This window comes from Balaenoptera physalus (assembly GCF_965194825.1).
Source record: "Balaenoptera physalus genome assembly, chromosome: 13".
NCBI lineage: Eukaryota > Metazoa > Chordata > Mammalia > Artiodactyla > Balaenopteridae > Balaenoptera > Balaenoptera physalus.
The window spans coordinates 104,025,373-104,049,034 of NC_138892.1; the positions used below are offsets into that span (position 1 = coordinate 104,025,373).

At 38.4% G+C, this 23,662-nt stretch overlaps 2 protein-coding genes across 21 annotated transcripts in view; one reads left to right on the top strand and one right to left on the bottom strand.

Annotated features, from left to right (window-relative positions):
- RAD51AP1 (RAD51 associated protein 1) overlaps positions 1 to 10,171 on the bottom strand; it is a 38,395-nt gene extending 28,224 nt beyond the window's left edge. For all 8 annotated transcript variants that reach the window (XR_014252654.1, XR_014252655.1, XM_082421574.1 and 5 more), the window contains exons 1-2: positions 10,016 to 10,171; positions 1,299 to 1,348 (exon numbers count right to left, since the gene is read on the bottom strand). Coding sequence is in view for 6 of the 8 variants with exons in the window: in XM_082421574.1 (XP_082277700.1) it covers positions 1,299 to 1,348; positions 10,016 to 10,032 (67 nt within the window). In the remaining 2 variants the exon portion in view is untranslated. The remainder of the gene's footprint in view (positions 1 to 1,298; positions 1,349 to 10,015) is intronic.
- A 60-nt stretch (positions 10,172 to 10,231) lies between these two features.
- Positions 10,232 to 23,662, top strand: part of FERRY3 (FERRY endosomal RAB5 effector complex subunit 3) — a 75,600-nt gene continuing 62,169 nt past the window's right edge. For 6 of the 13 annotated variants that reach the window (XR_014252648.1, XR_014252649.1, XR_014252650.1 and 3 more), the window contains exons 1-6: positions 10,233 to 10,564; positions 12,164 to 12,366; positions 14,349 to 14,494; positions 16,615 to 16,796; positions 20,130 to 20,229; positions 20,320 to 20,441. Coding sequence is in view for 10 of the 13 variants with exons in the window: in XM_082421559.1 (XP_082277685.1) it covers positions 12,189 to 12,366; positions 14,349 to 14,494; positions 16,615 to 16,796; positions 20,130 to 20,229; positions 20,320 to 20,441 (728 nt within the window). In the remaining 3 variants the exon portion in view is untranslated. The other 7 variants (XM_082421555.1, XM_082421561.1, XM_082421554.1 and 4 more) reach the window with 5 other exon arrangements.

A 23,662-nucleotide genomic window follows, 5' to 3' on the forward strand; every position in this document is an offset into this window, starting at 1 on the left:
ATACTGTTTGTCTTTATTCTCACTCAAGCTTTTCAACTTCGTTTTAGTGGCCTTTATTTTTTAAAATATCAATCTATCAAAAACTAATCCCCCAAAAAGCTGCAAAGGCAACTAAGCTAGTATATGTAAGTGGCAAAGAAAAGAACAATTAATTAAAAATCTGTAAAACCATTAGAAAAATTATTAAAATTCCCTTCATAATTTTATCGTATTGACAAGTGGAAGAAAATGATTTTTGGCAAAGGGATGCTCTTTTCCAGCCCATTCTGTTCTCCCAGAGTTTTCTGTCCTACCAATCCTCAGAAGTGAGGTAGTTCTTCTGTTGACACTCAAGCTAAGACTGCTGCTCTAGCATTCTAACTCATACATGACACATGTATGCATACCTTCATGTGCGTGTAGTCTGAATCACACACTTTCTCATTTATTAATACATGTTGTCTCTTTTATGCTTCCCCAGGTAGGAATATAATAATTTGTGACTCGCTCCCCCCCATGCCACAGTCTCCAGAATACAACCAGCAATTTATAACGATTTAGTGACAGATTGATGACAATAATAAAAAGCTAGAAGTTATACCCTATGTTCTTTTCTCCCAAGTCTTAGACACACGTAAGACTGGACTCAAGGTGAAAAACAGATTCCTTCAAACTGAGGAATTACTAAATATCTGACCTGCAGAAAACTCCAGGGGTCTAAGAAAGAAACACAAAACTTACTTTTAAGTATAATATAATCTAACAATGTTTCTCAAACTTTTTGACCAAAATTCTCTTAATAGCAGAGATATGCAAATATATATATATATATATATATATATATATATATATATATATAACACAATAGGGTAAAGCTTATGCCTGAGCTTTCTTCAAGGTCTTGTTTTATTGTACAATTAATGGGGATTTCACATTCTATTCTGTAACACATTTGTGTCTCAGAAAGACAGTGTGTTCTTCTTAGGGGAAGGGATAAAAGGGCACAAATCCCACAGTGAGAAACATGGACCTCACAGAGTTTAGATCTAAAAAGCCATTGTACCTGGCCCTATTTGGTTATGATTTATGCCAATAATTCTTGTCAGGGTAATTATCAACACAAGTATCCTAAGTGCTTAGAATATTATTTTTCCAGGCCTAGCTCATACGCAATTGGTACTAACCATATTTTAGCCACACACACACACACACACACACACACACACACACACACACACACACACACACACACACATCGTATACACTGTGAGGAAGTAAACGCCCAAACCTTTAAGGAAGACATGAGAAGCTCTACTTACCATCACTGTCAGAGTCCTCAAACTGGGAGTAGCTGACTGGCTTCTTGTGCCTGTAACCAAGAGAGAAATTTTCATTTACACAAATGTCAATTTCCCACCTCCATTCTTTAAGGCCATTAACAGTCTTGAGTAAATAAAAATATGTTTGCATTCCCTTAAGAATATATAAATTAAGGCCCTGAACCAAGATGGCGGAGTAGAAGGACGTGCGCTCACTCCCTCTTGCGAGAACACCGGAATCACAACTAACTGCTGAACAATCATCGACAGGAAGACACTGGAACTCACCAAAAAAGATACCCCACATCCAAAGACAACGGAGAAGCCACAGTGAGACGGCAGGAGGGGCGCAATCACAATAAAATCAAATCCCATAACCGCTGGGTGGGTGACTCACAAACTGGAGAACACTTACACCACAGAAGTCCACCCACTGGAGTGAAGAGTGGAGGTTCTGAGCCCCACGTCAGGCTTCCCAACCTGGAGGTTCGCCAATGGGAGGAGAAATTCCCAGAGAATCAGACTTTGAAGGTTAGCAGGATTTGAATGCAGGACTCTGACAGGACTGGGGGAAACAGAGACTCCACTCTTGGAGGGCACACACAAAGTAGTGTGCAAATCGGGACCCAGGAGAAGGAGCAGTGACCCCAGGGGAGACTGAACCAGACCTACCTGCTAGTGTTGGAGGGTCTCCTGCACAGGCAGGGGGTGGCTGTGTCTCACTGTGAGGACAAGGACACTGGCAGCAGAACTTCTGGGAAGTACTCCTTGGCGTGAGCCCTCCCAGAGTCTGCCATTAGCCCCACCAAAGAGCCCGGGTAGGCTCCAGTGTTGGGTCCCCTCAGGCCAAACAACCAACAGGGAGGGAACCCAGCCCCACCCATCAGCAGACAAGCAGATTAAAGTTTTACTGAGCTCTGCCCACCAGAGCAACAGCCAGCTCTACCCACCACCAGTCCCTCCCATCAGGAAACTGGCACAAGCCTCTTAGATAGCCTCATCCACCAGAGGGCAGACAGCAGAAGCAAGAAGAACTACAATCCTGCAGCCTGTGGAACAAAAACCACATTCACAGAAAGATAGACAAGATGAAAAGGCAGAGGGCTATGTATCAGATGAAGGAACAAGATAAAACCCCAGAAAAACAACTCAATGAAGTGGAGATAGGCAACCTTCCAGAAAAAGAATTCAGAATAATGATAGTGAAGATGATCCAGGACCTCGGAAAAACAATGGAGGCAAAGATCGAGAAGATGCAAGAAATGTTTAACAAAGACCTAGAAGAATTAAAGAACACACAAACAGACATGAACAACACAATAACTGAAATGAAAACTACACTAGAAGGAATCAATAGCAGAATAACTGAGGCAGAAGAATGGATAAGTGACCTGGAAGACAGAATTGTGGAATTCACTGCTGTGGAAAAGAATAAAGAAAAAAGAATGAAAACAAATGAAGACAGCCTAAGAGACCTCCGGGACAATATTAAATGCACCAACATTCGCATTATAGGGGTCCCAGAAGGAGAAGAGAGAGAGAAAGGACCTGAGAAAATATTTGAAGAGACTATAGTCGAAAACTTCCCTAACATGGGAAAGGAAATAGCCACCGAAGTCCAGGAAGCACAGAGAGTCCCATACAGGATAAACCCAAGGAGAAACACGCCGAGACACATAGTAATCAAATTGGCAAAAATTAAAGACAAAGAAAAATCATTGAAAGCAGCAAGGGAAAAACGACAAATAACATACAAGGGAACTCCCATAAGGTTAACAGTTGATTTCTCAGCAGAAACTCTACTAGCCAGAAGGGAGTGGCATGATATACTTAAAGTGATGAAAGGGAAGAACCTACAACCAAGATTACTCTACCCAGCAAGGATCTCATTCAGATTCGATGGAGAAATCAAAAGCTTTACAGACAAGCAAAAGCTAAGAGAATTCAGCACCATCAAACCAGCTCTACAACAAATGCTGAAGGAACTTCTCTAAGTGGGAAACACAAGAGGAGAAAAGGACCTACAAAAACAAACCCAAAACAATTAAGAAAATGGTCATAGGAACATACATATCGATAATTACCTTAAACATGAATGGATTAAATGCTCCAACCAAAAGACACAGGCTTGCTGAATGGATACAAAAACAAGACCCATCTGTATGCTGTCTACAAGAGACCCGCTTCAGACCTAGGGACACATACAGACTGGAAGTGAGGGGATGGAAAAAGGTATTCCATGTAAATGGAAATCAAAAGAAAGCTGGAGTAGCAATACTCATATCAGATAAAATAGATTTCAAAATAAAGAATGTTACAAGAGACAAGGAAGGTCACTACATAATGATCAAGGAATCAATCCAAGAAGATTTAAGAATTACAAATATATATGCACCCAACAAAGGAGCACCTCAATACATAAGGCAACTGCTAACAGCTATAAAAGAGGAAATTGACAGTAACACAATAATAGTGGGGGACTTTAACACCTCACTTACACCAATGGACAGATCAACCAAAATGAAAATAAATAAGGAAACAGGAGCTTTAAATGACACAATAGACCAGATAGATTTAATTGATATTTATAGGACATTCCATCCAAAAACAGCAGACTACACTTTCTACTCAAGTGCGCATGGAACATTCTCCAGGATAGATCACATCTTGGGTCACAAATCAAGCCTCAGTAAATTTAAGAAAATTGAAATCATATCAAGCATCTTTTCTGACCACAACGCTATGAGATTAGAAATCAATTACAGTGGAAAAAAACCCGTAAAAAACTCAAACACATGGAGGCTAAACAATACGTTACTAAATAACCAAGAAATCATTGAAGAAATCAAAGAGGAAATCAAAAAATACTTAGAGACAAATGACAATGAAAACACGATGAACCAAAACCTATGGGATGCAGCAAAAGCAGTTCTAAGAGGGAAGTTTATAGCTATACAAGCCTACCTAAAGAAACAAGAAAAATCTCAAGTAAACTATCTAACCTTACACCTAAAGGAACTAGAGAAAGAACAAACAAAGCCCAAAGTTAGGAGAAGGAAAGAAATCATAAAGATCAGAGCAGAAATAAATGAAATAGAAACAAAGAAAACTGCAGCAAAGATCAATAAAACTAAAAGCTGGTTCTTTGAGAAGATAAACAAAATTGATAGCCATTAGCCAGACTCATCAAGAAAAAGAGAGAGAGGACTAAAATCAATAAAATTAGAAATGAAAAAGGAGAAGTTACAACATACACCGCAGACATACAAAGCATCCTAACAGACTACTACAAGCAAGTCTATGCCAATAAAATGGACAAGTTGGAAGAAATGGACAAATTCTTAGAAAGGTACAACCTTCCAAGACTGAACCAGCAAGAAACAGAAAGTATGAAGAGACCAATCACAAGTAATGAGATTGAAACTGTAATTAAAAATCTTCCAACAAACAAAAGTCCAGGACCAGATGGCTTCACAGGTGAATTCTATCAAACATTTAGAGAAGAGCTAACACCCATCCTTCTCAAACTCTTCCAAAAAATTGCAGAGGAAGGAACACTCCCAAACTCATTCTATGAGGCCACCATCACCCTGATACCAAAACCAGACAAAGATACTACAAAAAAAGAAAATGACAGACCAATATCACTGATGAATATAGATGTAAAAATCCTCAACAAAATACTAGCAAACAGAATCCAACACATTAAAAGGATCATACACCATGATCAAGTGGGATTTATCTCAGGGATGCAAGGATTCTTCAATATACACAAACCAATCAATGTGATACACCATATTAACAAATTGAAGAATAAAAACCATATGATCATCGCAATAGATGCAGAAAAATCTTTTGACAAAATTCAAAACCCATTTATGATAAAAACTCTCCAGAAAATGGGCACAGAGGGAACCTACCTGAACATAATAAAGGCCATATACGATAAACCCACAGCAAACATCATTCTCAATGGTGAAAAACTGAAAGCATTTCCTCTAAGATCAGGAACAAGACAAGGATGTCCACTCTCACCACTATTATTCAACATAGTTTTGGAAGTCCTAGCCATGGCAATCAGAGAAGAAAAAGAAATAAAAGGAATACAACTTGGAAAAGAAGTAAAACTGTCATTGTTTGCAGATGACATGATATTATACATATTGGAAAAGAAGTAAAACCGTCACTGTTTGCAGATGACATGGTATTATACATAGAGAATCCTAAAGATGTCACCAGAAAACTACTAGAGCTAATCAATGAATTTGGTAAAGTTGCAGGATACAAAATTAATGCACAGAAATCTCTTGCATTCCTCTAAACTAATGATGAAAAATCTGAAAAGAGAAATTAAGGAAACACTCCCATTTACCACTGCAACAAAAAGAATAAAATGCCTAGGAATAAACCTACCTAGGGAGACAAAAGACCTGTATGCAGAAAACTATAAGACACTGATGAAAGAAATTAAAGATGATACCAGCAGATGGAGAGTTATACAATGTTCTTGGATTGGAAGAATCAATATTGTGAAAATGACTATACTACCCAAAGCAATCTACAGATTCAATGCAATCCCTATAAAATTACCAATGGCATTTTTTATGGAACTAGAACAAAATATCTTAAAATTTGTATGGAGACACAAAAGACCCTGAATAGCCAAAGCAGTCTTAGGGAAAAAAACAGAGCTGGAGGAATCAGACTCCCTCACCTCAGACTATACTACAAAGCTACAGTAATCAAGACAACATGGAACTGGCACAAAAACAGAAACACAGATCAATGGAACTAGATACAAAGCCCAGAGATAAACCCACACACCTATGGTCAACTAATCTATGACAAAGGGTATACAATGGAGAAAAGACAGTCTCTTCAGTATGTGGTGCTGGGAAAACCGGACAGCTACATGTTAAAGAATGAAATTGGAACACTCCCTAACACCATACACAAAAATAAACTCAAAATGGATTAGAGACCTAAATGTAAGACCGGACACTATAAAACTCTTAGAGGAAAACATAGGAAGAGCACTCTTTGACATAAATCACAGCAAGATCTTTTTTGATCCACCTCCTAGAGTAATGGAAATAAAAAGAAAAATAAACAAATGGGACCTAATGAAACTTCAAAGCTTTTGCACAGCAAAGGAAACCATAAACAAGACGAAAAGACAACTCTCAGAATGGGAGAAAATATTTGCAAACGAATCAACGGACAAACGATTAATCTCCAAAATATATAAACAGCTCATGCAGCTCAATATTAAAAAAACAAACAACCCAATCCAGAAATGGGCAGACCTATATAGACTTTTCTCCAAAGAAGACATACAGATGGCCAAGAAGCACATGAAAAGCTGATCAACATCACTAATTATTAGAGTAATGCAAATCAAAACTACAATGAGGTATCACCTCACACCAGTTAGAATGGGCATCATCAGAAAATCTACAAACAACAAATGCTGGAGAGGGTGTGGAGGAAAGGGAACCCTCTTGCACTGTTGGTGGGAATGTAAATTGATACAGCCACTATGGAGAACAGTATGGAGGTTGCTTAAAAAACTAAAAATAGAATTACCATATGATCCAGCAATTCCACTACTGGGCATATACCCAGAGAAAACCATAATTCAAAAAGACACATGCACCCCAGTGTTCATTGTAGCACTATTTACAATAGCCAGGTCATGGAAGCAACCTAAATGCCCATCGACAGACGAATGGATAAAGAAGATATGGTACATATATACAATGGAATATTACTCAGCCATAAAAAGGAATGAAATTGGGTCATTTATTGAGACGTGGATGGATCTAGAGACTGTCATACACAGTGAAGTAAGTCAGAAAGAGAAAAACAAATATCGTATATTATGCACATATGTGGAACCTAGAAAAATGGTACAGACGAACCGGTTTGCAGGGCAGGAATTGAGACACAGACATAGAGAACAAACGTATGGACGGACACCAAGGGGGGTAAAGTGGCGGGGGGGTGGGGGTGGGGGTGGGATGAATTGGGAGATTGGGATTGACATGTATACACTGATGTGTATAAAATGCATGACTAATAAGAATCTGCTGTATAAAAAAATAAAATAAAATTCAAAAATTCAAAAAAGAAAGATGTAGGGAAATGAGCAGTAAAAAAAATATATATATATATAAATTAAAAACATGATTCACATTTTACCACATGGATTTAGCATTAGCTGAAAAAGGTATAACTATACTGGATATACCTGATAAGGAAGAAAGTTAATTTAGATAACACATAAAGTAAGAATAATCAATATAATTGACACTCAAAGTTTACAGTGTTTAATTGCTGTTGGGCATTTAGAAGTTCCTGTTGTATGTATTCTTTTGTTTTATACATGCATTCTGTCTTCCCTATTAGATTATAAACTTCTTGACACTGAAAGCCATTTTCTTTTATCTCCCACAATATTAAATAATGTTCATTATTCAATGGACATTTAAAACATGGTGACAAAAGATCAAGATGAAAAAAAAATTAATTACATGGGACTGAGTGAACTGATGAGGATGATTATAATTTTTGTGACTTTCTGTTTGAATAAAAAAAAAAAAATCCCACAAGGACTCAGAGGCAAAGAATATACAAATCAATTTTCACTGCAAAGTAAAGGAGCTGTTACAGTGGAGGATTACTGGACTGAATGTCAATATTATGACATAGTATGAGTGTGTTTCATGTTTGGTAATTGCAATCATTGTTGCTTTTGTTGTGGTCATCCATGTACAATGCTTGGTGTCAGTCTATTTATCTCTTGTAAAAATAAAATACAGTGTGTGTGTGTGAAAAAAAAAAAAAAAAAGAAGTTCCTGTTGTATGTATTCTTTTGTTTTATACATGCATTCTGTCTTCCCTATTAGATTATAAACTTCTTGACACTGAAAGCCATTTTCTTTTATCTCCCACAATATTAAATAATGTTCATTATTCAATGGACATTTAAAACATGGTGAGTGTCTTTGTACTTGACACCTGAAAACAAATCTTTACACAACTTTAGAAGGCAACAGAAGAAAGTGATATTCATAGTGAATAAAATAATTTCCTTCCTCCTTCCCCTGCACTAAATGAAACTCCAGTTTTCATTTTTATTTTCTGCCAACTACCCAAGTGTGAATAACCCAGTTTGTCAGTCAGTTGTTCTTTCAAGTGAAAATGGTGTTCTATGAAAAAGAGGGTCACAACTCAAACAACCTCGCAAGTTGTTTTTCTTAAGACAACCATCATAGACGTGCGTGCTTTATGCGTTCTTCTCATCATCGCCTCACACAGGATATTAAAGCCAAGCGTATTCTTGTTAAAAATAGAGTTGCCATATGATCCAGCAATCCCACTCCTGGGCATATATCTGGAGAAAACTCTAATTCGAAAACATACATGCACCCCAGTGTTCATAGCAGCACTATTTACAATAGCCAAGGCATGGAAGCAACCTAAATGTCCATCGACAGATGAATGTATGAAGAAGTGTGGTATACATATACAATGGAATATTACTCAGCCATCAACAAGAATGAAATAATGACATTTGCAGCAACATGGCTGGACCCAGAGATTATGATACTAAGTGAAGTCAGTCAGAAAAAGACAAAAACCATATGATATCACTTACATGTGGAATCTAAAATATGATACAAATGAACTTATTTACAAAACAGAAACAGACTCAGAGACACAGAAAACAAACATGGTTGCCAAAGGGGGAAGGGGATGGGGAGGGATAAATTAGGAGTTTGGCATTAGCAGGTACAAACTACTATAAATAAAATAGATAAACAACAAGGACCTACTGTACATAGCACAAGGAGCTATATTCAACATCCTGTAATAAACCAGAATGGAAAAGAATATGAAAAAGTATACATATGTATATATAAAACTTAATCACTTTGCTGTACACCAGAAACACAACGTTATAAATAATTATACTTCAATAGAATTTTTTTTTAAATTAAAATTAAAGTAGGGCTTTCCTCCTTCTCACTCTCTCTCACATTGCCATGTTTATTTTCCGTCTCCTAACTTCACCCCTTGACTAGACTGCAACCTCCAGCACCTAGTAAATATATATATCTAGTAAATATATACCAACAGCACAAAAGAAAATATATTCAAAATTCTACTAAATGAACGGCTGACCCTAGGCCTCCATGGTGCTCGACTGAGGTTAACTGGAGGAATAGTTTCAAACAGTACGTTTAATGGAAAACACAGAGAATCTGGCGCCAGCTGGCTTAGGTTTGCGTGTTATCCTGTAACTTACTAGCTGTGTGACTCAGGTAAACTAGCTTTCGTGCCCAGAAGTTTAAATTGATAAAACAGGGAGACCCAAACTTTCTATCTCAAAGAAGTATAGGGACGGACAAATGAAATAACACGTAAGCAGTAGCTTGGTGAAATGCAAAGCGCTGTAACCAGGCCTTATTTGAACGGGGTGGGTAAAAGAAACGGCAGTAACTGTCAAAGGAGCCAAGAGAAGGAAACAGCTTGGATGCTAGGACCTTTCCGAGGAGCGGCAGCTCTCACTGGAGTCTAGAGCGTTTAGCTGTCGGTCCCACCATCGCTACCCTCGTCCTCGGGCCCTTCCCTCCATCCCATGCAGGTGACGCGGCCTACAGCGTCCTCCTGCCCTTCCTCCCCATCCGCACCGGATGCCATGAACTACTCACCTCGCAGGCCGCACCATGGTCCCCTCCAAGGCTGGAAACCTGCAGCTCGCAGGCTCCTGTCGGCAGCGGCGGCGGCCGTTGCAATTCCCGCGCAAAACCGGACTCAAAGCTCTCCGTCCCGCCGTCAGTCCTCCAATCCTCGCCGGCCATCCCCGCGGGCGCGCATGCGCTCTGAGAAGCGCGCGTAAGTTCACGCCCCCTCCAGGCACCGCCCTTCCGCATCCGGTCTGCCGGAGCCGAGCTGGTGCTTCGCCGCTGCACTTTCGTCACGACAGTAACCTATGCGCCGTCTCTGAGATGGACAATAACAGTAGAAATACACCTTCTTACACTTTTTAAATGATTAAACTCAGGTATTATGGAACGAGGGGACACTTAGACCGAGGAATTTTCCACGGGGTGCCGGGAAAGAGGAAAAGATGCGGACGAATCTGCCGGAGCTGATCTTCCGGCTGTAAAAACAAGGCGGCAGTCAGCTGACGGTCCCTGCACCGCGGCTGGTTGACAGCGCCGGGTGTGCGGACAGCAGGAGACTCGGAACGAGGGGAGGTGAGCCCGCGACCGGAGCTAGGAAGCCCCCTCAGATCGAAACCCTCTAACCGGGGGCCGTTCCCCTCACTCGGCCGTGGCTTCTCGGCCCTTTGTCTGCCCTCCCTTGCCTGACTCATTTAAGCCTCAGAACCTCCACTCGACTGGCTGCATGAGTTCGGTTCAGCTCTCCTCCTCTCATCCCATAATTGTACGGAAACCTTGCTTGATTTCAGCCCTGCTGTTAATAACAGATCGGGGAGAGAGAGCTAAAGTATCAGTTTGTTGAAACACAATAAGGCTAAAGGTTGAACCAATTGAAACCAGAGCTAATGGTTTTTGTTTGCCGAAAATTATGACTCGAAACAAGATGAGACTATGAGCCCCTGTTTCCGTAATTTTCAGTTCCCTGCAAAATGTTTTTTTTTACTGCCTTTGCCTGCATCATGTGTAGTCATTTAGCAGCCTTTGATTTTTTTAACTGATATGTTCTTATAGAGCTTCCTGTTGTTTATCATTTTTACCAGCTTCCATTTATTGGTCATCTTATGTTTGTCGGATGCTCCGTATTTATTATTTGATTAAGCCTAATGACAGCCCTACAAGTTAAAAGGTTTCCTGGGGCCTATCTCAGCTGAGATGTGGCCAAGGAAAGAAGAGCAGTAGGCGTGTGCTAGGCAAAGGAAAAACATTCAGAAAGGTTGGGAGTGGAAAGAGAGGTTTGGTATTGAAAGAAGTTTAGTGTGGCTGGAAAATAAAGTTTGTGGATTTGTGTGTTGGGGCGGAGGGGGTGCAGGTGCTGAAATAAGAGTTTGGAGGTATAAGCAGCGGTGTGGTAAACTCCGTTAACGAGTTTGTGTTGTATCCTGAGTCGTACAAAGAATGTCATAGAAGGATTTTAAGCAGATGAGCAACATGGTCAGATATGCACTTTAAAACGATTGCTGTGACTTCAGTGTAGAGAATAGTGTGAGAACTGATTTGACGGGGAAATGCCTGGGGACAGGAGTCCAGTTAGGAGGCTAATAAGTAAATCTTCAGTGGATGTATTCTTTTTTTCTTCTTTATGAATAGTGTCCACTTTGCCTTGTGGGCTGTCCTGTACTTTCCACTTTCTGTGTATCTTTTTCCTTCATGGAAATCTTTCCAGCACCGTCTCCCTTCTCTCCACCCCCAATCAGATCTCATACCCACCACCTCTAAGCTCTTCAAGATAAATTGTTGGTCCCTGATCTGTTTCTTTGACTTTGTATTCACCAAGTGTTTCATGAACTGTATCCACCCACCATGCATCTGTTCCTAAGAATCCTCTCTGTTCTTCTCTCCATGATCCTTACCTATTCCTGAGAACTCTGCCTAGGAATGCTAAGTATATTGTGGGCATAATTTTTTTCTTAAATGAAGTTTAGAAGAACCTTTTCCTTAAAAAAAGAAGCACTTTGTTTTCATCATGAAGATGAAAATGCAGGGAGAAACGTAGGGAAATAGAATAATCAGCTCAGAGTCACACAAATAAAACCTCTGAGTGGGGGAACATCTTAGAAGTGGAACAGTAATAATGAAACATCATGGTTTTTTAAAATGGACTTATAACCCGCTGAGTTTTTTTGTTGTTGTTAGTTCTATAGAAATCCTGCCAAAGAAGATGAAGAAAAACAGAGAAAGATTCTGCAACAGAGAGAGGGAATTTGTGTATGAGTTCAAAGTGGGAAGTCAGTGCTTAGAACTGAGGGTGCCTCTCAGATTTCCTGTTCAAGAGAATGCCAGTCATTTACATGGCCGTCTGCTGCTGCTGCACGATTTACCATGCTTTATAGAAAAAGGTGAGGGTTGATTTCTTTTAAAATATCGCTTCGTTATTTTCCTAGAGTCTCTGTCATTAGAAGTTTTATATTAGAAAACATAAACCTAAGAAGCATTGGAAACAACCACAAAATGTGAAGCTTTCAAGAATAAAAAGGTTTCCCAGACCTTTGTTTTATGGAGTGTTTTTTTCTCTATCCCTTGTAATTGTTTATTAGGCATTTTAGTATAAAAATTAAATTAAAATTAAATATGAAAAATTACAGAGTCTGGATTAGAACTCTTAACCTCTTAATGTAGTTGGATGGATTCATAAGGCATGTCAGCTATCACTAACTACGTGCTAAATGCGTTGCCCTTTTAATGATCTAGTCCTCAATTCCTGAGATGTCACGGGAGAGAAGGGGTACTTGTCTTTCAATAATCTTTGCTCACCTAAATTAATTCCATAAAGTCATTAATAAAGTCTGTATCAAGCCATGTTAAAAGGTCTGTGTTCTGTCTACAAATGAGGGAAAATGTTTTAATTGAGAATATGTTGGATCATAGAAGGTCGAAGTTACAGGGGAACGTAGAAACTTTCCAGCACAGTCTCATTGTACAAATAAGGAAACTAGTACCTAGAAAGGTTAAACTATTTGCCCAACGCAATGATTCTCAAAAACTGTTCCCTGATCAGCAGCCACAGCATCACTTGGGAACTTGTTAGGAATGCGGATTATTGGGCAGGCTCCACCCAGTTCCCTTTGAATCAGGAACTCTGGGAGTGCATGCAGCAATCTATTCCGGTAAGCTCTTCAGGGAACTCTGATGCATCTTAACGACTGAGAACCTCTGGTCCAAAGTTATATAATGACAGAGCCAAGACCGGAACCCAGGTATCCTGGTTTCTATGCCAGTGCTCTTCAATCAGTCTTTTTTTTTTTTTTTTTAAAGCAGCAAATATGTATTATCTTGTCCTTACCGTTACTGTCGTTCAGGGATGCAGGTGCAACCTAGCCGGGTGCCTCTGACTCAGGGTTTCTCGTGGGGTTGCAGCCAAACCATCAGTCAGGGCTACAGTCTCACCTGAAGGCTCTACTGACAGAGGATTGTCTCCAAGATCCCTTGTGAGGTTGTTGTCAAGCCTTGTCACGTGCGCCTCTTCATAGGGTCACCTCAGGACCTGCAGCTGGCCTCCACCAGGGCCAGCAACCTAAGAGAGTGAGGGAGCAAGTGCCCAAGATGAAAGCCATGGTCTTCTTATATCCTCAAAGCAGTCTCTGAATAGTGTCTCTAAAGTTGGAACTGTAGATCATCTGAAATAAATCAGTTTTAATATGCTAATCACTCAATTTCTCTTTCAGATTCAAAGACTGTAACACTATATACCCTTGAAAGTCATATAGGAAACTCATTTAAATACAGAAACCTTTAGCTGCTCTAAATCTGTAGGAGGTCTTTATGTGCTTTTCCCTACTCAGTTTCAGATAAAGAATCAGGCTTAAGAAATTAACATTTAAAATTTTTTTTGAAGATTTTTTTTTTGATGTGGACCATTTTTAAAGTCTTATTGAATTTGTTACAATATTGCTTCTGTTTTATGTTTTGGTTTTTTGGCCATGAGGCATGTGGGATCTTAGCTCTCCGACCAGGGATTGAACCCACACCCCCTGCATTGGAAGGCGAAGTCTTAACCACTGGACGGCAGGGAAGTCCCAACATTTTAAATTAGTATCAGGGTTGTATGTCAGAGTTAAGAATTTTGACCATTCAATAACCTGTGATTGTAAAGAAGAATAATTGTGAGATTAGTTAAATGATCCCCTAAGCTGATTTTATTTTAGTTAGACATTCTGTTAAGGGTTAAGGGTATTCTCATTGTCTCATTCTGTTAAGACACTATTTTAGTTAGACATTCTGTTGAGCTTGATGAAATAAAGTTTGACACCGGAATGCTTTGCCAGGTAAAATGTTCCCTATTTATGTGTACTGACGATGGTATTTGTTGTCCCTGTTACAGACTTAAAAGAAGCTCTGAGCCAGTTTATTGAAGAAGAATCCCTCAAAGATTATGACAGAGATGCTGAAGCAGCCCTGGAAGCTGTGAAGTCAGGTGAAGTAGATTTACATCAGCTGGCAAGTACATGGGCCAGAGCTTATGCGGAGGTAAAAAAATAGATCACATTGTAAGTTTTGAGGATATTCTGAACTTTGATGAGGATTTCTTTCCTTACAGCTTTATTGAGATGTAGTTGACGTGCGGCATCGTGTAAGCTTAAGGCATACGGCATAGTGCTTTGATTTACACACATCACGAAGTGATGATCACAAGTTTAGTGAACGTCCATCCTCTCATATAGATACAAAATTAAAGAAATAGAAAATGAAATACTTTTTCTTGTGCTCAGAACGCTTAGGATTTACTCTCAACAACTTTCATATATACCATAAGGCAGTGTTAATTATATTTATTACATTGTACATTACATGCCTAGTACTTACTATAACTGGAAGTTTGCATCTTTTGACTGCAGTCAGCCAATTTCCCCTTCCCCCATCCCCAGCCTCAGTTAACTGCAAATCTGATCTCTTTTTCTGTGAGTTTGTTTGTTTGTTTTTAAAGTATAGTGATGGAGGAGACAGAGAAGTCCAGATGGGCCTGGACGTGGAGTAGTTTCTCCACAGGCCCTTACTCAGTGCCCGTTCCTCTCGGCTGTCACAGCCCCCTTTTTAGGGGCACCTCTCCTGAGGGAATATGGCGCGAGTTAGGTCAAATAAGAGCTGTGTTCGGTGCTTCTCGTGTAGGTAGCTTCTGCCTGTTCACAAGGCTCATTCTAGGCTGGGTTTTAAATTGATGCTGAAAATTATGTAGTGAGCAGATCTGGTTCATGGGGTTTCCAAATGTCTGGTGTTACGTAGGGCCAAGCAGATCCCTGTGATTTGGCCCTGGCTCCTTCCTGCAAAACTTCAGCCCGAGCCTGATGTGAACTTGGAACAAGGCTTAAGTCACATGGGCTGGTTATAATTTCTAGAGCAGTGCCGGGGTCTAGAGATGTAGAGCAGTTATGAGAATGTGGTTTCAGGTTTTCAGAGGCGTGGGGTAGATGAAATCCATCTTCTAGATTCAGCTGGTCTTCTGAAACTCTCCTCTCCTGATCTGGCAGTCAGTCGAAGTATAAGTGAAAAGAAACAAGGGGAAAAGTTGACCCGATTGACCCAGTTCAAAATACCTGTTTCTGTCATTTATCCATTTGTTTTATTTAAGGTAAATTATTACTCTTAGTCCTGTCATAGATTCCAGTTTTTGATATTTTCACTTTGAAAAGGGAAGAATTTAGATTATTCTTTTTTATAGATGTCTGTTTGCAAAGATCAATAATAGAAAAAATACTTCCACTTTTGCCTTTAAATTGTATGACCTTTGACAGGGGACTTCCCAGCATGCCAGTTTCCTCCCCTGGAGAGCACTGTGTGTGTCAGATGTGCTGGCACGGCACACGTCTGGGGACAGGCATCTGTCCCCCTAGATGGATTTGTGTGTGTGCTTGGGGTATCTACATTCTGCCTCTCTGCATGTTTCTGTTTTTCTGGTTTATTGGTGTTTACTCAGTCCCTTTATCATTTTGATAGCTACTGTTTTCATACACTTTAAAACATGCTTACATTTTACAAAGAAAACAATACTTGAAAAGTTCAGAGTAAGAAAATTGCAAACGTACATCTTGATATAAAATCCTATGCATGAATTGGGTTTTCAAGGTCAGTGTTATTGCATAGGTAACCTCATTCTCTAAATATATAGCCTACAAAACCTTTTGTAGCAATATATTTTTAATAATGGAAAGCCTCTTCTGATTATATAATTAATATATGCAAATTATTCTGTTATGCAGCACCTTAGAATACAAAGTAAAAGTCATCAGAAGTCCCACTCTGCCAAAACAGCCCCTTTGAGTGTGTTTGGGTTTCACAGAAATGGGATCTTAGCTTACTTACCTTTTTTTTTTTTTTTTTATTGTGAGCACTTCCTATTTCTTCCTCCACATTAAAGCCTTCCCCTTACCCCTGCCTCCAGGTAACCCACATTAACAACTTAGTTGACATCTTTCTGTATTTTTTTTGTATATTCAGATAATCCTCTGTAACCTATATACACATAGATAGATGGAGGGTCTTTCTGTCCTTTGATGTACAGAAATGGAATCATAGTATATGCACTTCTCTAGTAGTGTGTTAAATAAAAATACTACATCAGGATTTAAGACTGTTCGTGTCTCATCTCGTAGACCACATTAGAGCATGCAAGGCCTGAGGAGCCCAGCTGGGATGAAGATTTCGCAGATGTGTACCATGACCTAATCCATTCTCCTGCCTCTGAAACTCTCCTAAATTTGGAACACAATTACTTTGTTAGTATCTCAGAACTGATTGGCGAAAGAGATGTGGAGCTGAAAAAATTACGAGAGAGGTATTTCAAAGTTCTTGCATTATCATAATTAAATATTACGTCATCAAATATTGATGGGCTGCAGAACAGCTTGTTCTCATTTTGTTATAAAATTGAAGAATAGACTAGAAAAGAATCTTTAACTTTAGAAATTAATTTTCTTATGCATTTAAATCTGTCATTTCATCTGGAAAGATGAGGTCCTCATAGGTTTATAGAACTTCTCCAGTGATTTACCTAAACAAGTACGGTGGTCTTATCTATTCTTAGTTCTAATAAGAGGAATAGCTTACCTCTTTTGAAGGTCTGCTTTGTTCCAGGCACTGTGCAAAGTGCTTTGGATGCTGTCTTAGTTCAGGCTGCTGTTGAAAAAAAAATACCGCAGACTGGGTGGCTTAAACAACAGAAATTGATTTCTCACCGTCCGGAGGCTGGGTAGTCCAAGATCAAGGTGCCAGCAGACTCCATGTCTGGTGAGGACCGGCTGCCTGGCTTGCAGACAGTGCCTTCTTAATGTCGCTCACGTGGCGTTTCCTCAGTGCGTGCTCCTGGTGTGTTGCTCGTAGACAGACAGCTGTAGCTCCTCTTCTTCTAGGCACTAATTCCATCAGGACGGCTCCAACCTCTTGAGCTCACCTAAACCTACTTACCTCCCAAAGGCCTCACCTCCGGATACCATCACATTGAGGGTTAGGGTTTCAACATACGAATTCTGGGGGGACACAAACATGCAGTCCATAACGGATGCCCTGTCTCACTTGATCTCTTAGCACAGTCCTGCTGTCATAATCCCCATTTTACTGAGGCAAAAATTTGATTTTCTTCTAGTTCCTTATTATGTAGCCAATAATATTGTGAACATATTAAGAATAAAATACAGGTTAGATTTTTTTAAATATGTAAGAGTATAATTACCTAACAATAATGAATTACCTTCTGTTGAACTACATTTGTTTGATTTTTCCTGCCAGGGCTTCAAATAATATAATCTTGATCTCATTCTGAATCTGTCCTTGGATCTCAGGTTTTCTGGGACTGCACTCATTCTGCCCATCTAGGTGTATTAGAAAATGCCCAGCCTGGCTCTCTGTAGTTCATGTCAGTAGCCATCACTCCTGCTTTCATTCAGCTGGTGAGCTGCTCTAAACTGTGGTCGACTTTGCTGCCTGCTCACTCCACCTCCCAGAAAATTTCATCTCTGGCCATCAGTATTCTACAGTTGTTGTTTTTCTAAATTGGAAGAAGATTCTCGTTCCACAAAACTCTTCAGTTTTGGGGAATCTGAATTAACTTACCAATTATCTGCATTTACTGGTACTTCGCATACATTTTCTGTCGTGGAATGGTTTTTCAGCAGGGGTTTGTTTTGGTTTACGTTATTTTTTGAAATGTCCTTTGGCCAGACTTCTTGATGGGGCTTTGCTTTTTCCCACCTAAACGTATAAACAGTATTTGAATACATTTATTTTAAGAACAGTTTTATAGTTTATTTTTCACATGTCCAAACTGTTAGTTTAAAAAATAAAAATAAGCTATGTTCCCTTTAAGGTAGGTAATATTTTTTGCAAAGGTGAACAGTATAACTATAACTAATGGTGAGTTGGAATTCACTGATGGAAGTTCACCCACAATTTTGGTGCTTAATTCATTTATCTAATTCATGAGCAGAAGTGACACCTTTTCTCAATTCTCCTTTCATTTTAACTCCATTTTACATCTTTAAAAGAACTTTTCTCAGTATAGCATCAATACAGTTATAATGATCTTCTTTCCTAAGTTTGTTCGAGATAATATACAGGTTGTCAGAATCACCCCACCAGACATACTGAGCCAATAGATAGTTAGTATTTCATCTGAAAAATAATAAAATTTTCTTTGATCTTAATCATAGAAAATATATATTGCATCATTAACTGTATCATTAACTACTTGCACTTCTAAAACATTTAGGGTGAAATAAATGTTCGTGAAATTTTATTTGTTGAATTATTATTTATTGGTCTTCTTTTTCCTCACTGGAAATTTGCTTCTTTTAGCAAATCAGATTCAAGATATTTCTTTGAAACTTAAAAGTGGCAGTGATAGTCTTTATCCACTAGAGGGAACATGTGTAATGTAAAATATTAATATATTTGTATGGAAGTTTATATTTATTAATGCTTAGTAGTTATTTCTGTTTTAAATAACAACCTTACTTGCAAGCACTTCCTTCACCTGACCTCAAGTAGTTATTAAAAAATTAATGGGGTCACCTGCCCACTTATAGTCAAGTGGGAATTAAGTGATATTGAATATTTAATACTAGAAGGCATACATAGAAATGTATAGAAGTATAACATATGAATGAGTTTCATTTATCATATACATATAAGTATCTTAATCAGTTGTTATAAATACGTGTAAGTTCTCTTTTAAGAGCAATTTACTTAAATTGACTAGAATGATAGTAAAATCCTTTTAGTTCATGTCTGTGTTTCGTTGTTTACAAGTTTGTTTGAAATATGTTTCAGAACAAACTTTTAAAATACATTTTTATTAGAAGATAATTTTAATGAACTTACTAAAATATAATACACATACAGAAGAGGCAATAAACGATAGGTATACAGCTCAGTAAATGTTCACAAAGTAAGTACACCCGTGTGCTCATCTCCCAGATCAAGAAATGATTTCCAGCCCTGCAGAAGGCTCCCTCCTGCCCAGCCGGCAGTCACCACCCATTTCCCCCATAAATAACCATTATCTGAACTTCTAACACCACTGATTAGTTTTTCCTGTAGAGAAAACCATTTTTAATTTCTGCACGTTTATTTGGATAAATGAAGAAGACTAAAATGTATCTTCAGAATATATTTCATATTCCTCTAAAAAGGGAACCAGCCTTGTGACTTAATACCAGCTTGATCCTTAGAACCTAATTGGCAGCTTCTGGTTATAATATAAAGTACCTTTTGAAGGTTGAAGTCACTTTAACTCATGTTCAAATAAAAAGAAAATGTATTTAAGCTGGAATTGCAGAGTATCTTCTTCATGAAAATCTGCAGCCTTTTAAATATTAGCCATGGAAGTCGAAAGATCACCTAGATTTTGAATGCTTTCATTTATGCACTAAATTTAGATTCCAATTTAGCTGCACAAATGACGTTGTTGATATTATATGACATTATCATTATTATTTCCACATCTCCATTGGCAAGGCTTCAAAGTGCCTTCCAGGTAGTATAGTTGCCATAACTGGACATAGTCCTAGAAAACAAAAATCTTCTTTTGACTTTGTAGAGGTTGTTCAATAAATCCAGAGTGGTTGTATTAAAAATTTGATGAATATATCTGATCTGCTTATTTATGGTTCAGACAAGGCATTGAAATGGAAAAAGTGATGCAGGAACTGGGAAAATCACTGACAGATCAAGATGTAAATTCACTGGCTGCTCAGCATTTCGAATCCCAGCAGGTGAGTGAAGTGTAATGACTTTTGGATTGCATTTTCCACTTATTTATTTTTGTAAAACAAGTAGTTAGTCAGTGCACTGTCTCTTTTTAGGACTTGGAAAATAAATGGTCCAATGAATTAAAACAGTCAACTGCCATTCAAAAGCAAGAGTATCAGGAATGGGTGATGAAACTTCATCAAGACCTAAAAAACCCCAAAAACAGCTCTCTCAGGTATTAATCGGGTGTTGTTTTTATTAGATGAAGGTCATTGTCAGTAATAGTTTGTATTTGTTGTAAAACTGGACCTTTTTAGTTGTAGGTATTTTTAAGTTGCCGGTGAAAATTCAAGGTAATTTATACTTCTTTTAACACCTTTCATTTTATAGACTTTATGTGGATGATTTGCGGGGTGGGGCGGGTAACTGGCTGCTTTACAGTAGTGATTTCCCCCCTAGAACTTAGCCTTGTAGATCTTGTGGGTGTGTATACCTCAGTACCGCCATTACTGTCTCTTGTTTCCTTAAGTTGGTTTCCTTTCAGTGCAATACACACTGGTCGACTGCACCTTAAATGCCAAGCACTCTTTAAGCAGAAGAGCCAAAAAAAGATAACTGCCCATGTGGAGCTTACATTCTAGAGACACTGACCTGTGAATAAAACAGTACTGTACAGAATGATGTGTGCAGTAAAAGAAGCATGTACAAGGTACCAAAATAGTCTAGAGGACTTTCCATAAGTCACAATTTGTGTGGTGCCTTATGGCCTAAATACATTGTGTTTCATGTGTTGCCCTAGAGCTCGACAGTGCCTGTTCTTTCCTGGCTGTGTATTCACCTTTGAGAATTTCTTCTTTCAAATCCTAAAGTACATCCGGTTGGGAATATATTTAGTACAGTATAAGAATCCTATTTCCAGCATCTTCTAGTGTATGCTATAAACATTTCGATATTGCCCTTTATTTGTCTAATGTCGTTCTTCCCCACCTGTCTTGCCTTGAAGACAAAAACCATGTCTGTTTTTCTGCTGTTGTATACCCAGGTCTTTGTCAAGTGTCTAGCTCTTGACACAGGCATATAAATAAATATTTATGGGATGGGTGTAAACCAGGCAGATGGATGGATTATCATTAAACTATTTACCTGACACAGTCTGTATCATCTCTTATTATTATCTGTCATTTGTGTTGTTGTTTTCCCCAAGACAACACCTTAGAAATATTTAAACAATTTTTTATAATTAGAAATGGGATAACCTCCTGGACACTAACATATATATACTCCTCATTTCAAATGAAAATAGTGCTGAACACAATACAAAGGGACATGTGAGGCGACAGACAGGCTGGGAACACCTGTGTACTATAAGGTCCAATGGTGTTTCTCAAATTGCTGGTTGCAGTCTGCCAGGGACCATGCTAGATCCTTTACTTTCCAATTGGACTTTTAAAAATGACAATAAAATGGAATGGAATTGAATGGAACAGAACTGAGTAGAGTAGACTAGGGAAAAAAATATCAGCACGTTACTCATGTGTGCATTGAGCCAAAATGTGAAATATGTACTCTATATTGTGGTCAAAAAAGTAGGAAGTCATCAACCTATGGAAGCTAAGAAAGCCCCTTGCTACAAAAATTATCTCTTGCTTTGCTGCTCTAGTTTCAGAAATTCATTCTATAGGATCAATTCCTTTGTGTAAATATTGGCCTCTAGCTGCTGCTGCTTTAAAAACCAAATATTCCTAGGAAAGAGTATTTTTACTGTGACTTTGTTAGTTTGCTTTCCTTTTTGATAGGGATTTCCTTGGGGAGCAGAAACCTGTTTCCAACATAACTATGTATAGAACTCCTGTATGAGATTGATCAATTTTTAAAATTTATTTGTTTATTTATTTATTTGTGTTTTTAACATCTTTATTGGAGTATAATTGCTTTACAATGGTGTGTTAGTTGCTGCTCTATAACAAAGTGAATCAGCTATATGTATACATATATCCCCATATCTCCTCCCTCTTGCATCTCCCTCCCACCCTCCCTATCCCACCCATCTAGGTGGTCACAAAGCACCAAGCTGATCTCCCTGTGCTATGCAGTTGCTTTCCACTGGCTATCTGTTTTACATTTGGTAGTGTATATATGTCCGTTTTTGCCCTTCTGTTTAAAGTCAGGTCTATTGAAGGATAAATTCCATAAAGTAAAAGTCACTTGTTTTAGGTTTACATTTTGATGAGTTTTGACAAACTTAATTAGTCATGAAACCATCACTGCCATCAAGACATAGCATTTCCTTTTTATACCTTTATATTAACCCCCCTCCCCTTGCCCAGCTTGTGGCAACCCGATCTGATTTCTGTCCCTGTAATTTTGATTTTTACAGAATGTCATATAAATGGAATCAAACTGTATGTAGCAGTTTGTGTCTTGCTTCCTTCACTTGACATAACGCTTTTGAGACTCATTCATGTTGTTGCATTTATGAGTGGTTCTTCCCTTTTTATTGCTCTGTTATTCTTTGTTTATCCATTCACTCAGTGGTGGGCATTCAAAGTATTTCGGCAATTATAAATAAAGCGGCTATAAACATTCACATACTGGTCTTTCTATAGACATATGTTTATAATTCTTTTATGTAAATACCTAGGAGTGGGATTGCTGGAAAACATGGGAAGTAAAATCCATGGTGTGTTTAATTTTTTAAGAAACTGGTTCTCCAAAGTGGCTGTACCATTTTGCGTTCCCGCCACCAATGTGTGAGGGTCCCAGGGCTCCTGACCCTCATCAGCACTTGGTGTTGATATTTAGCAATTCTGGTAGGTTTTGTAGTGGTGTCTCATTGTGGTTTTACTTTGCATTTCCCGGACGGCTACTAACGTTGAACATTTTTTCACGTGCTGATCTTCTATCCATACCTCTCCTTTTTTTTTTTCCATTATTATTATTGAGTTGTGGAAGTTCTCTGTGTATTCTGGATACAGGTCTATCGTCAGATATGTGTTTTACAAATATTTTCTCTCACCCTGTGGCTTGTTGTTTCATTTTCTTAATGGTTTCTTTTGAAGAGCAAAGTTTTTCATTTTAATTAAGTGCAATTTATCAATTTTTAAATGGTTTGTTTCTTATCTCAGTTATCATTGCCTAATTCAAGATCACAAAGATTTTCTGCTATGTTTTCTTCTAGAAATTTTATAGTTCAAACTTATACATGTAACTCATGATGTATTATTTCATATCTATTATATGTAAATTTAAATATATCCACTACAAAATAGTAAATAAATATATCCACTATATATATGTTGGTCTGTAACTTTGTTTTTCTTATAATATCTTCATTTGGTTTTGGTATCAGGGTAATGGTGGCATCATAAAATGATTGGTGGTCTGCTGCTGAGCCTGTCAAAGGAATTGACATCTGTGATCATCGATCTGATATCATGTTTTATTTCTAGTACTTCT